At 42.5% G+C, this 13,589-nt stretch overlaps 1 protein-coding gene across 2 annotated transcripts; it reads left to right on the top strand.

Annotated features, from left to right (window-relative positions):
• ikzf5 (IKAROS family zinc finger 5) lies at positions 1-13,581 on the top strand. Of its 2 annotated transcripts, XR_009120411.1 has the most exons (6): positions 1-331; positions 466-624; positions 721-894; positions 1,487-5,001; positions 13,215-13,341; positions 13,442-13,581. XR_009120411.1 is itself a non-coding variant. In XM_058058947.1 (4 exons), the coding sequence occupies exons 2-4, from the start codon at positions 492-494 to the stop codon at positions 2,425-2,427; spliced, it is 1,248 nt and encodes a 415-aa protein (XP_057914930.1). In that variant the 5' UTR covers positions 1-331; positions 466-491; the 3' UTR covers positions 2,428-5,466. The 2 variants fall into 2 exon arrangements, 1 of the variants encoding a protein (XP_057914930.1); XM_058058947.1 differs by lacking the exons at positions 13,215-13,341; positions 13,442-13,581 and having other exon boundaries at positions 1,487-5,466.
• The last annotated feature ends 8 nt before the right edge of the window (positions 13,582-13,589 follow it).

Genomic DNA, 13,589 nt, shown 5'->3' with positions numbered 1-13,589 from the left:
TGCACACACCGTGAACTTTCACCCCTCCAGACTGTCTTGTTTTGATATAGCAACCCGTCTCTTCGTGTTTACGTTCAACAAGAGGAGCGATAAAAATACATTCTGACTTTTGTTTTACAAAAAAAGACGAGAGAGGAGAATAATGGCGGTGTCAAATACAAACCGGCGCTTCTGCTGACAAATGTTTTTTATTCCGAAGCCAGCGTTAGCTATGAAGCTAACGTTGCGAATGGACGTGTAGCATTGCCCGACATGTTTAGTAGACTTATTGGATTTTTGTCATTGCGTCGAGATAGATCACCGAAAAAGGATTTTCCTCAACCTTGAAGATGTAAGTATATAAACATACATAAATACTTCAGTGCTTGACGTGGTATTTAATAGCAGTTCCAGTTGCCAATTGTGACCGCTTACCATACAAGTTTGTTGTATTTACAACAGCGTTTTTGTATACTGTATTTGCAGTAGGATATACCCATCCCTTTCTTTCAATGGGTGAGGAAAAGCCAGACACGTTGGACTTTGTGAAGGATTTCCAGGAGTATTTGAGCCAGCAGACCCAGCATGTCAACATGATATCAGGCTCTGTTAGCGGAGTCAAGGAGGCGGATGAACTACCTGCTGGTAATATTCATATTTCTGCCCAGGATTATGTTGTTTATTCCAGTGTGATATATACAATACTCAAAAACACTGTATTTTACTTCTTTCCATTTGCAGACTGCAGTCAGAACGGGCTGGATCACCCCACGGTGGACATGTCTCTAGAGGACAACTCTGGCATCTTGGTGGATGGTTTTGAGAGAACCTTTGATGGCAAGCTCAAGTGTCTCTATTGCAACTATGCTACCCGAGGCACAGCGCGACTCATTGAGCACATTCGAATGCACACAGGTAAGATCTTGTCACGGTTTAGGCCACTACTAGCTATGTTGCAGCAACAGTATAGTCATACAGTAAACCTCGGATATATCGGATTCAATTGTTCCCACTGGTTTTGTCCGATATAAGCGAAATCCGTTATATGCGTATACCGGAAAATGTCCGTTTTACGCATATATCGGATTTATATCCGGTATATGTGTAAATCGGATTTTATCTGTTATAAAAAGGCACTTCCTTGACTATGTTTCCAATGTACCTGGACGCGCAGGCAACGCTGCAAACGCTGCAAATGACGTCGTATAGCGGCCTGTCACGATTCGGCCAATCGGAGCGCCACGATGCGGCCATCCGATATATGCGAGGGAAATTTAATGGAAATGCATTGGAACGGGACTGGAGATTTTGTCCGAAATAGGCGAAATCCGTTATAAAAAATCCGATATATGCAATGAATTTTTATTGGAAATGCATTACAGAAAAATTGGTTCTTTTTTATCTGTCCGTTGTGAGCGAATTTCCGATACATCCGAGTCCGATATATCCGAGGTTTACTGTAGTACAAAAATATCAGCATGATAACATGGATTCCTTGTTGAAATAGGAGAGAAACCCCACCGCTGCCACATCTGCCCGTTCGCCTCAGCCTACGAGCGCCACCTCGAAGCCCACATGAGGTCCCACACAGGCGAGAAACCGTACAAGTGTGAGTTGTGCTCCTTCCGCTGCAGCGACCGTAGCAACCTGTCACATCATCGGCGGCGGCGCCACAAACTCGTCCCGAAGAAGGATGCCCGTTCACTATCGCATAAGAAGATGCTTAGTGTGCTACAGAAAAAGGCGAGCTCGCTGAGCTACGGCCGCCGCCTCCTCCTAAACTCCTGTCCTCCTTCTGTGGTCACCCCCAGAGTTGACAATGTCGGCGATTGCACCCATGAGCTGCCTCACTTGCGGCAGGAGACTTATGATGATCTGAGTCAAGCAGATGAGGAGGGTGTCTCCAAGAATCCAAACCACCATCATCCAGACCTAATCATGGATAACCCCCTGAGCCAGCTGTCCGTTTTGGCGGGCCAGTGTGGCAGCCTTCCTTCAGCGTCTCCGGGAGCAAACTCCATCGTCGACGAGAAGCCCCTTCTTATCCAGCAGCCCCTTTCTGCCGCCGCCCTCGTGGCCGTCACAGCCAGCGCAGCACACACCTCCTCCTCATCCCCGATCACCCCGGAGCCACGCGCCCCGCCACTCAGCAATTGCAGCCCCGCAGGAGGAGGACCCTGCAGCGAGCACAGCGGTCGCACCAGTACCCCCGGTGTCTCCAACAGCCAACCTAGCACCCCTGCCCCCGGCCAGTCCGCCCCCCTGCAAAACCCCCACGCACTTCATCAGTGCCAGCACTGTGACATCTACTTCCCGGACAACATCCTCTACACCATTCACATGGGTTGCCACGGTTACGAGAACCCATTCCAATGCAACATCTGCGGCTACAAGTGCAAGAGCAAGTACGACTTTGCCTGCCACTTTGCTCGTGGGCAACACAAGTGACTCGCAAAACGGCTTTTGTTCCACTAACTTTACAGAAATTTTATTTATTCCTCTTTTTTTTCATTGCCTTGATGTAGCTTGTAGCCTTTCTGGAAGACATCACTAAACGGATGGATCCTTGTTTATGATCAGTGCCTGTCTTTCACTGGCATTGGTGGTTGGTGAAGAAGCCTACAAAGGAGTCTTAAGGCCACTTGAAAAAGAATCTGCAATAAATTTATATTTAGCACAATATTACAAGAATAAAAATAACAAAAATATTCTGAATACTCTAGGGGTGGGGGGGAATAATTTTGCGAGGATAGGATTAGTCATTAGACCACAATTGGAAAAAACAATGAAATCATAAAAATGTTTTCACCACCTTAATTTAGAAAACCAGATAAAAGCACACACTTTGTTCCTCATTACTCTGAGAATGAAAAATAGCACTTAAAATGTGTCAGTCAAGTTTATTAAGTCAAGTTTATCTATGTCAGTGTGTGTGATCGCTTACGTTTTAATCGCATTTGACTTTCTGGCATCTTTGTTTACACATTTTGCCTGGCCCTCGCTGCCTCTCGAGTGGAAGCTAGTAGGAGACAACAGGAGGCTTGACATTTTGGTCTCTCAGTTTAAGTGCTTACAGCAACTTTGCCATTAAATGAACAATTTTGCAGTGTTCTCGGTTCATGTTCTGGTGGTGAAAATTATTTCTCATAATATAAAATTCCATGGCGGCACGGTGGTCTAGGGGTTAGCACGCAGACCTCACAGCTAGGAGACCAGGGTTCAATCCCACCCTCGGGCATCTCTGTGTGGAGTTTGCATGTTCTCCCCGTGCATTCGTGGGTTTTCTCCGGGTACTCCGGTTTCCTCCCACATTCCAAAAACATGCTAGGTTAATTAGCGACTCCAAATTGTCCATAGGTATGAATGTGAGTGTGAATGGTTGTTTGTCTATATGTGCCCTGTGATTGGCTGGCCACCAGTCCAGGGTGTACCCCGCCTTACGCCCGAAGACAGCTGGGATAGGCTCCAGCACCCCCCGCGACCCTCGTGAGGAAAAAGCGGTAGAAAATGAATGAATGAATGAATAAAATTCCATGTAGCCTACCACCACAGCTTCAAAATTTGTATTGTATTCTAAACTTGCTTCTTTTCAGTGTGGCCATAATACTTCTTTGTAGAACTCACACAATACAACCAGAAGCGGGGTTGTTTTTTTAATTTTTATTTTTTTAGGAATGTCTCCTCATCTCTTGTGGAGCTAAATCTAGAATGTTGCCTCGCTAACACAGTATTTCTTTGCAGTGCCTGACATTTTTAATCTTGTGAGTGAAGAAATTGGAAACCATAGCAAAGAAACGTGTTTTACGTTATCTGTGGAGGCCTTTATTTTTGCCAAAATCCTCCTCCGTGAATGCTGCTATGGACCCTTGAGAGTAAAAAACCTGGCTAAACATGTCTGTGAGTAGATTTTAAAGGGGACCTATTATGCTTTTTTTCCACTTTTCTAACCTATAAATGTTGTTATAATGTTGTATTATCGTGTTAAACAATGCCAAAGTTTCAGATACTGTGGTTTGTGCATTTTGAGACCATTTTCTAAATCCAAGCAAACAACAGCTGGAATAGGTGCAGATTCCGGAAGCTCCAGACAGCTTTCTGTGCGGGTTATTGTGTGTAGCTGCTCTACAGGAGTCCACAGCTCAATACAAAGGGCCCAAAACGAGCATAACAGGTCCCCTTTAACAAACTTTACAGTTACGAATGTTTTTAACACACTGAACGTTTTGCTGTAGTTTGAAGTCACTTTACAAAGAGTCTACCCACGGCCTTGCAGCGTATTTATTGTCATACCTATCCTTCTCGAATAGGTACTGCATATTGTTATTCCAAGTGGTCGGATCAATGTTCGGTGTCAGAATCGTGTCGCAGTACGTCTGCTACATTAGCAAGGTTGTCCTATGTGTCGGGTACTGTTGTGTGTTGCTAAGCAACGTGTGTAGTTAACTTGCCTTGAATGAATGCCTTATTCTGTCTTTGTCAAAGTCCTTACATCCTTTGGGATGCTAAACGATGTCTTGAATTCATTTCACTAATTTATAAGAAGTAAAGCGTTTTCTAACTGTAAGTAGTGACGAAAACACCGGGGTTGTCTTTGATGCAGCTTTTAATCAGGTATTGTAAAGAAGAGAAAAGGTGAGTGTGTGAATTATTATCGAATGTTTATGATTGAAATGAGCTGAAAATGATGACGTTAAACTGTATCTTCTGTTGCAGCCTCTTTCTTTTCGCCAGGCTCTGAGGGCAAGAAAGGACAAGTATTACTTCACATACTCTCCGGGCATGAACACCAATCGTCTACACAGACCTATGAGCTGGATGGGACCCAGGACCAGAGTCTGGCTCTCGTGTTCCGGGCCCACGTCTCTGGCCTTGCGTCTGAGACAGCCCTGTCTGCAGCGGGAGTTCCAGTCATTGTTTTGACAGATCAGGACTTTGCACTGGAAGTAGACCTTCTCGGCGCTACGCAGGAACTGGAAGGCCTTGAATGAGAAGCGAGCGTAGCGGCGGGTGCCGCTGATGTAGGTATGATAAGTGTTGTCTACAGAACACCTGCACGGGAACACAGGGGAGTATTGAGCGAAAAACAAGGCTAATTAAATTGGATGAATGCTAGCATAAACTCATAATCTTACAAGACGCAAAATAGGAAAATGTGTGTAGACTACAAATATAAGACGACCCTACTAAGTAACGTCTGCCATCTTGTAGTTATGGAAATGGTAATGGTTTAATTTCATTTGAACATGCATCAGATTACAATTGAATGCATCACATAATAAGTTCACAGTTCCACATGTCCAAAAGGAGTAGGAAGAAGCAAAGCTTATTAAATCCTACCCCTCCATCTTGGTACTTTTACAATCAGTAACTGTTACATTTGTTCACTTCCTGCTTTCCATAATACATTCATTCATTCATTTTCTACCGCTTATCCTCACGAGGGTCGCGGGGGTGCTGGAGCCTATCCCAGCTGTCTTCGGGCGAGAGGCGGGGTACACCCCGGACTGGTGGCCATCCAATCACAGGGCACATATAGGCAAACAACCATTCACACTCACATTCATACCTATGGACAATTTGGAGTCACCAATTAACCTAGCATGTTTTTGGAATGTGGGAGGAAACCGGAGAACATGCAAACTCCACACAGAGATGACCGAGGGTGGAATTGAACCCTGGTCTCCTCGCTGTGAGGTCTGCGCGCTAACCACTCGACCGCCGTGCCGCCCTTCCATAATACAGTTTAAGGTTTTTTGGGGTTTGTTTGTTTTTTTTAAATAAATAATGTACCTCGTACCGAAGTACGGGTCCATATGGTATTCATAGCTAGCATGAAATAGTTTTGACCTCCAAACTGCAGTTACAAACTTTGTATGATAAAGCAAAGACAAAAATGGTGGTCTTTGGTGCAACACCGTGGGTTTTTGCTGGCTTACCCGTTACGGACCAGGTAGTAGGTTGTAGTGTGGAAATCATAGGCCGATGGCGAGGCCACACATGTGTCCAGGAAAATGACTAAGGAGCTGTCTCGGCCCCCCAGGTTCACCTGGACGTACAGGTCTTGGTTGAGAGAGACCTTGTACGGGGATTCTGTGACCTAGTTGAGAAGTGAGGTAAAGTAAAGACTTTTAAGTCCCTTTACGGTGTCAGGGTTGTCTCTGAAGGTGTGAAGATGTTCCACCTTATAGTAGAAGTCGCTGTATGTGTAGAAATCCACCGAAGTGTTGAACTGGCCCGTCCCTGTGACGCTGGTGTTGTCATTGTTCTGGGCCAGGTACATAAACTGCGCCACCGAGTCTTGATCCATCCTACAAACTACGTTGATTTTTAAGTTGGCCATGCGAGTGATGTCGCCGAAACTGGACGTGTAGGCGCGAACCGTGTTTCCGTACACCACTCGGCCATTCTCAAACTGGAAAGGTAGACCAGTGTTTTTGTGTCAGCACAGGGCACAGCATATTGTTGGCGTACCTGCTGTACCTTTCGACTGGTACCGCAGCTGTTAACACCGAAACTGAAGACCACGTCGTGAGTGTAAACGACGGGCCGGCAGTACCGGTCATTGAGGTAGAGACTGTGGCCGTCGTAGCCCAGCGAGTTGAGGTATTTTCTCCCAATCATGATGGTCATGTTCTCCGAAGAACAGTTCACTTTACCTGGGAAGACGTAAGAGTAGTCAGTCTATATATAGCGGTTTATATACAGTACAGTGGTACTGGTACTTTTCTTGATAAATGACTGGTTGTTGGGATCAGCCATTTCAGTTAAATATATCATATAGCAGACGAACACACGGATGTATGAAAGTCAAATTAAGTATATAGGATTTACAGAAAGTGTGCAATAATTATTTACAAAAGTAGACAGGTGCATAAATTTGGGCACCCAAACCAAAAAAATTATATCAATATTTAGTAGATCCCTCTTTTGCAGACAAATGCGTCCAGGGTCTGGATTCTGGTCGACAAAACATTTCCATTTCAGTCAGATTTGATGGTTTTTGAGCATGGACAGCCCGCTTTAGATTGTAATTTAACAAAAAAAATGTTGTGATTTTACAAAAATTTTGTCATATTATGAGCAGTATTAAGTTGAAATTTGAAATAAAAACAATATATTCTATTAATATGACATACAAACAAAATCAAAGTTTTGTAAATTTTGGAGAAATTATGTTGAGGAAATAATATGGGAATAAGGTCATAATATAACAAGAAAAAAATGTACCAGAAGAATATTAAAATTTAGTAGTGGAGGGAAAAACTGCTGTAATTTTTATAAAATAAAATGAAAATTTTTTAGAGTTTTACGAGAATAAAAAAAATAATAAGACAAAATAGGGCGGCACAGCGGTCGAGTGATTAGCGTGCAGACCTCACAGCTAGGAGACCCGGGTTCAATTCCACCCTCGGCCATCTCTGTGTGGAGTTAGCATGTTCTCCCCGTGCATGCGTGGGTTTTCTTCGGGTACTCCGGTTTCCTCCCACATTCCAAAAACATGCTAGTTTAATTAGCGACTCCAAATTGTCCATAGGTGAATGTGAGTGTGAATGGTTGTTTGTCTATATGTGCCCTGTGATTGGCTGGCCACCAGTCCAGGGTGTACCCCGCCTCTCGCGGCGAAGACAGCTGGGATAGGCTCCAGCAACCCTCGTGAGGATAAGCGGTAGAAAATGAATGAATGAATGAACAATATATTCTATTAATATGACATACAAACCAAAGTTTTGTAAATTTTGGGGAAATTATGTTGAGGATATAATATGGGAATAAGGTCATAATATAACAAGAAAAATGTACCAGAAGAATATTAAAATTCAATAGTGGAGGGAAAAACTGCTGTAATTTTTATAAAATAAAATTAGAAAAATTTGAGTTTTACATTAATAAAAAAAATAAGACAAAATGTGATTTTAGTAGCATAGAGTTGATATATTCCAGAAAAAAAATGGTATTTTAAAAGGCACAAAATGAAGATGTTATTGTCTAAAAAGCTGCCAACACCAAGTACCAATTGTGTCTTGCCAAGCACGGTGCTGGTAGAGTCACGGTCTGGGGCGCATGAGTGCTGCCGGCACATTGAGCTGCGGTTTTTTAAATGGAAACACGAACGCCAAAATATTCTGTGACATTGGGGAAAGCGGAGCGGAACTCTTACCTGAGTTTTGCAGTAGAACGCTGCTGAATTCCGCTTGGAATCCTCTTTTGGTCCCCGAGCTGTCGGTCCGGAATACCACGGTCATGTGGTTGGAAGTGGAGTAGAAGACATTTGAATCGTTGCTGCACACTTTTCCCAGAAACTGCGAGTTGACGGACGGACCGTCGTAAACTGACACATAGTCGCAGCTGCAGCAGTTCTCCAATCTGTCCACAGATGACGAAAGGAATATTTGTCTATACATCCAAATCTTCATGGATCGGTCATAAGAATCCTGAAATGGAATACTGTAGATATGGGAATTCCAGGAAGACTCTCTGTTTGTGTGAAGCTCTGAGGTGCCACACACAGTAGACGTTGTTTTGGTAGTAACCGGGATGCTCGGGACTGGAGAAGGTACCGGAGCTAAACATGGAACCTCCGCAAGGCTCTCCTGAAAGCCAACACGTTTATCGACATGGTAGTCAGTTTAGGCTGGAGGCCATCTGGAGTTGGTTCCTACCTGTGGTGGTGGGCGTGTCCATTGTGGTCGAGCATTGCGCTGTTGTAGAAAAAGCAAACAAAATACAAAATACTCACTTTTTATGTTTCATAGTAAAACTAAAGATGTCATACTCACAGGCGTAGTCGTAGCAACAGTTGCGATAGTACTCGCAAGAGCTGGAGCAGGAGCAGCTTCCCAAGTGCCCGCCACAGTTGTAGCGACATGAGGGCTGAGCTAGGCGACACAGGTGGAAGGAATGGCAGCCGATTGGTGACTATTTGGTGTCGAACTGATAGATGGGATTTTGGGACTACTACGTACCTGTGGTCCATGGTCGCCGAGTTGTGCTTTGGCAATAATCTGATGGAAAAAGGTGATAAAATTTTACGATGGGCTACACCAGCGAGGAAGCGATGTAACGTGTGGAGTTGTTAGGGATGTCACACTCAACTGTAGTAGTCATGGCAACAGTTGCCGTAGTACTCGCACGAGCTGTAGCAGGAGCAGCTTCCCATGTGTCGGCCGCAGTTGTAGCGACAGGAGGGCGGAGCTGCACGACACGGGATGAAGAGATGTCAGCAAGTCTACTTCAATTCATTGCTGGGGGCATGGGGGGGGGGTACACAAAATTACAAGTACCTCAGTAACTACTCTACTCATTAGCTCCTCAGTAACTACTCTACTCATTAGCTCCTCAGTAACTGCTCTACCCATTAGCTCCTCAGTCATTACTCTCCTCATTAGTTCTTCATTACTTCCTCAGTAACTACTCATTAGTTCCTCTTTACTTCAGTAACTACTCATTAGTTTTCACTTGCTCCTCAGTAACTACTCATTAGTTCCTCTTTACTTCAGTAACTACTCATTAGTTTTTCACCAGTTCCTCAGTAACTACTCTACTCATTAGTTCCTCAGTAACTACTCTCAATGAATGTGCCTTCGTACCTCAGTAACTACTCCACTCATTAGCTCCTCATTACTTCAGTTCTTCACCAGTTCCTCAGTAACTACTCTACTCATGAGTTCCTGATTAGTTCCTCAGTCATTACTCTCATTAGCTCTTCATTACTTCCTCAGTAACTACTCTACTCATTAGTTCCTCAGTAACTACTCTAGCCATTAGTTCCTCAGTCATTACTCTCCTCATTCTTCATCACTTCCTCAGTAACTACTCTACTCATTAGTTCCTCAGTAACTACTCCACTCATTAGTTCCTCATTACTTCAGTTCTTCACCAGTTCCTCAGTAACTACTCTACTCATGAGTTCCTGATTCGTTCCTCAGTCATTACTCTCATTAGCTCTTCATTAGTTCCTCAGTAACTACTCTACTCATTAGTTCCTCAGTAACTACTCTGGCCATTAGTTCCTCAGTCATTACTCTCCTCATTCTTCATCACTTCCTCAGTAACTACTCTACTCATTAGTTCCTCAGTAACTACTCCACTCATTAGTTCCTCATTACTTCAGATCTTCACCAGTTCCTCAGTAACTACTCTACTCATGAGTTCCTGATTAGTTCCTCAGTCATTACTCTCATTAGCTCTTCATTACTTCCTCAGTAACTACTCTACTCATTAGTTCCTCAGTAACTACTCTAGCCATTAGTTCCTCAGTCATTACTCTCCTCATTCTTCATCACTTCCTCAGTAACTACTCTACTCATTAGTTCCTCAGTAACTACTCTCAATGAATGTGCCTTCGTACCTCAGTAACTACTCCACTCATTAGTTCCTCATTACGTCAGTAACTACTCATCAGTTCTTCACCAGTTCCTCAGTAACTACTCTACTCAGTTCTTCACTAGTTCATCATTAGTTGCCCACTCATTAGTTCTTCATTACTTCCTCAGTAACAACTCATTAGTTCCTCAGTCATTACTCTCCTCATTAGTTCCTTGGTAACTACTCTCCTAATTAGTTCATTAGTTCCTCAGTCATTACTCTACTCATTAGTTCCTCAGTAACTACTTTACTCATTAGTTCATTAGTTCCTCAGCAACTCATTAGTACCCATCCATGGCCAGGATGCGGGTATGTAAACATGGCGTACCTGTAGTCATCCACAGCATAGCATCATTAGGCCGATCGTCACCTGACCGATCAAAAAGAATAAAACAACGATCAATGCTTTTTTAAAAGAATGTTAAGACAGGAGTAACAATCTTATGGATGATACCTAGCGCACCCCGTGACACGACGACGACGATGCCGCCAAGAACCAAGAGCGTCCACATAGCGACGAAAGGCTCACCGATTTCCGAGCTGCTTCCCGAGCAGAAGCGGAGCGTTGATATAATCCCAGCGCCACCTTTTAGTGCCCCGTAAATCTCCCCGAGACGTGACGCCTTAATGACGCCGCATGAGAAACACACTTGCTGTGCTGCTGTAAAATTGGCGGAAGGTGTTTGAATATCAAATATTAGTTTTGTGTACCCCTCAGATATCTGATGGATGACTGACGTAAGGTCGAGCCCAGTAGTGATTGCGGTCTTATGACGTTTATGAGGCCTAAGTTCTTGACTTTAGCGCAGGGGTGGGCAAACTTTTTGACTCGCGGGCCGCATTGATATAACAAAATTTGCGGGGGGGGCAGACTATATATTTTACACAGACTGTCCACCTGGTATTATTGTATCTGTAAAATTGTCATGCAATCTGCTATTATTATTTATTATTTTATATTTATATTTAAATATTTTAAAAATAATAAAATATTATAATAATTAAAATAAAATAAAAATAATAATTATTATATTATTATTATGTAAAATATGCAAATATAACAATATTATTATATATAATTAATATAATAATTAGCATTAATATAATAAATATAATAATCATAATAGTTATAATAATATAACAATTATTATTTTAATTTTTATTATTATTATGTGCTTGTGTCTCTTTTTTCAGGAGCACTTTGTAAACAACAGACCATGTCAAACAACGAAATTGATACAACCATCAAAAGGCTGGCTCAGGCCATGATGCCAGGTTGTATGTTGAGTTTAACTTAAATACTTTTGAAAGATTGGGCGGGCCGTATTCAAACACTTGGCGGGCCGGATGCGGCCCCCGGGCCGTAGTTTGCCCACCCCTGCTTTAGCGCATGTATTGATGATGATGAAATGTTGTGTAAGCGTCACAGCATTTCTTTCACTTTCTTTCACTCTTTCACTAATTTTTATGAATTCACGGAGAACCCGCCGCTGTAAATTATCAACGTAACTTTGTTTGACTTATCCCATAAAACTAGCAAGCATCCGTAGGAACGCTGTATCAGGGACATTTGCTGCCTATTTGCTCTTTTCCCATGCAGGGCAATTTATTAGTCCTAATAGGTGACCATCCTGTTACGGATGTTATTTTCATTTTAGATGTTGTGTAAGCTGTGGGAAATCGGCATTCTACACACACACACACACACACACACACACACATTTTTTCCCCATTCAAAGCATGCAGCACACTTACAACAACAACCGTCACATTTCTTCCTCACAACCAAAAATGTCCCATTAAAAACTATGGAAATCATATTCTATATGTTCTATATTCCCTATATTCCCTATTACCACTTTTTCCCTCCTCAATTTATAATTTTTTTCTCATAAATGTATGATTTTATTCTCAAAGTTTTTATTGTTTACTACTGTTTATTTGTAAACAAAAAATATTTCTTTTCCTCCAAAACTAAACAATGCAGTTACAGGTTTTTCATTCATTCATTTTCTTCCGCTTTTTCCTCACGAGGGTCGCTGGAGCCTATCCCAGCTGTCTGTCCACACCCTGGACTGGTGGCCAGCCAATCACAGGGCACATATAGACAAACAACCATTCACACTCACATTCATACCTATGGACAATTTGGAGTCGCTAATTAACCTAGCATGTTTTTGGAATGTGGGAGGAAACCGGAGTACCCGGAGAAAACCCACGCATGCACGGGGAGAACATGCAAACTCCACACAGAGATGGCCGAGGGTGGAATTGAACCCTGGTCTGCGCACTAACCACTCATCCGCCGTGCCAGTTACAGGTTGTTGGTTTTTTTTTAAATAAATATTTTTAAATATTTTAGTTTTTATTCCCCAACTCCAGGTACAGTTTAAATTGTTTTTTGAAAAGAATACAATTTTTTTTTTAAAGTGTAGTTAGCTTTTTTCCCAGAATAAATAAGAGTTACAGTTTAATTTTTTTTCAGAAAAAAAAAAATAGTTGAAATTGATTTGGGTGAAAAAGGAAAAAGAACAGAAAATGTTTTTACTTTTTTTCTCGGACAAAAAGTAGCATTACAGTTACATTTTTTATGAATTTTTTTTTTTTTTTAAATCTGAAAAAATTGGAGTTGAAGAGAAAAAAAGTGGAATTGCAGGATAAAGTAAGTTCGAGTAAAAAGTGTTTCACTTTTTTTGTCCTGAACAAAAAAAAGTTAACTTTTGAAATTTTATTTTATAATAAAAAAACAATTGTTATAGAATATTTTTCATTTTAGATGTTGTGTAAGCTTTGGGAAATCGGCATTATCCACATAAAATGTGTGTTTGTTTTTTTTATTTATCTGCTATCAAAACGATTTTTGCTCATAGATGTGGTAATGATGAAACTCCACCCTTTGGTGACCGACGTGACCACGCTGGCCGTCTCGCTCCAACGTATTCTGGACCGGTGGAACGCCGTCCCACAGCGCCGTGTGACCCGCATGGGGTCCAAGAGGTGCGTTCAAGTTACGTCCGTGTGTGGTTCTTCTTACGTTCAAAGAATAATGCTGCAAGAGAAAACAAACATCCTTAACGTCAGCGTGTTTGTTTTCTAGACCAGTTCGGGAACACCATTCCCACGTCCCAAATAAACATCTGTCCAACAGCACCCTTCCGGCACTTCCCATTCCTATTGTGGACAAACCCCCCCCCCCCTCGTCGGCAGCCCTTTCAGGATGTGCGTCCTAAAGTCAACACATCGGG

The sequence above is a fragment of the Doryrhamphus excisus genome, chromosome 20 (assembly GCF_030265055.1).
Source record: "Doryrhamphus excisus isolate RoL2022-K1 chromosome 20, RoL_Dexc_1.0, whole genome shotgun sequence".
NCBI classification, from domain to species: domain Eukaryota; kingdom Metazoa; phylum Chordata; class Actinopteri; order Syngnathiformes; family Syngnathidae; genus Doryrhamphus; species Doryrhamphus excisus.
This window is presented reverse-complemented; position numbering and strand designations above follow the sequence as displayed.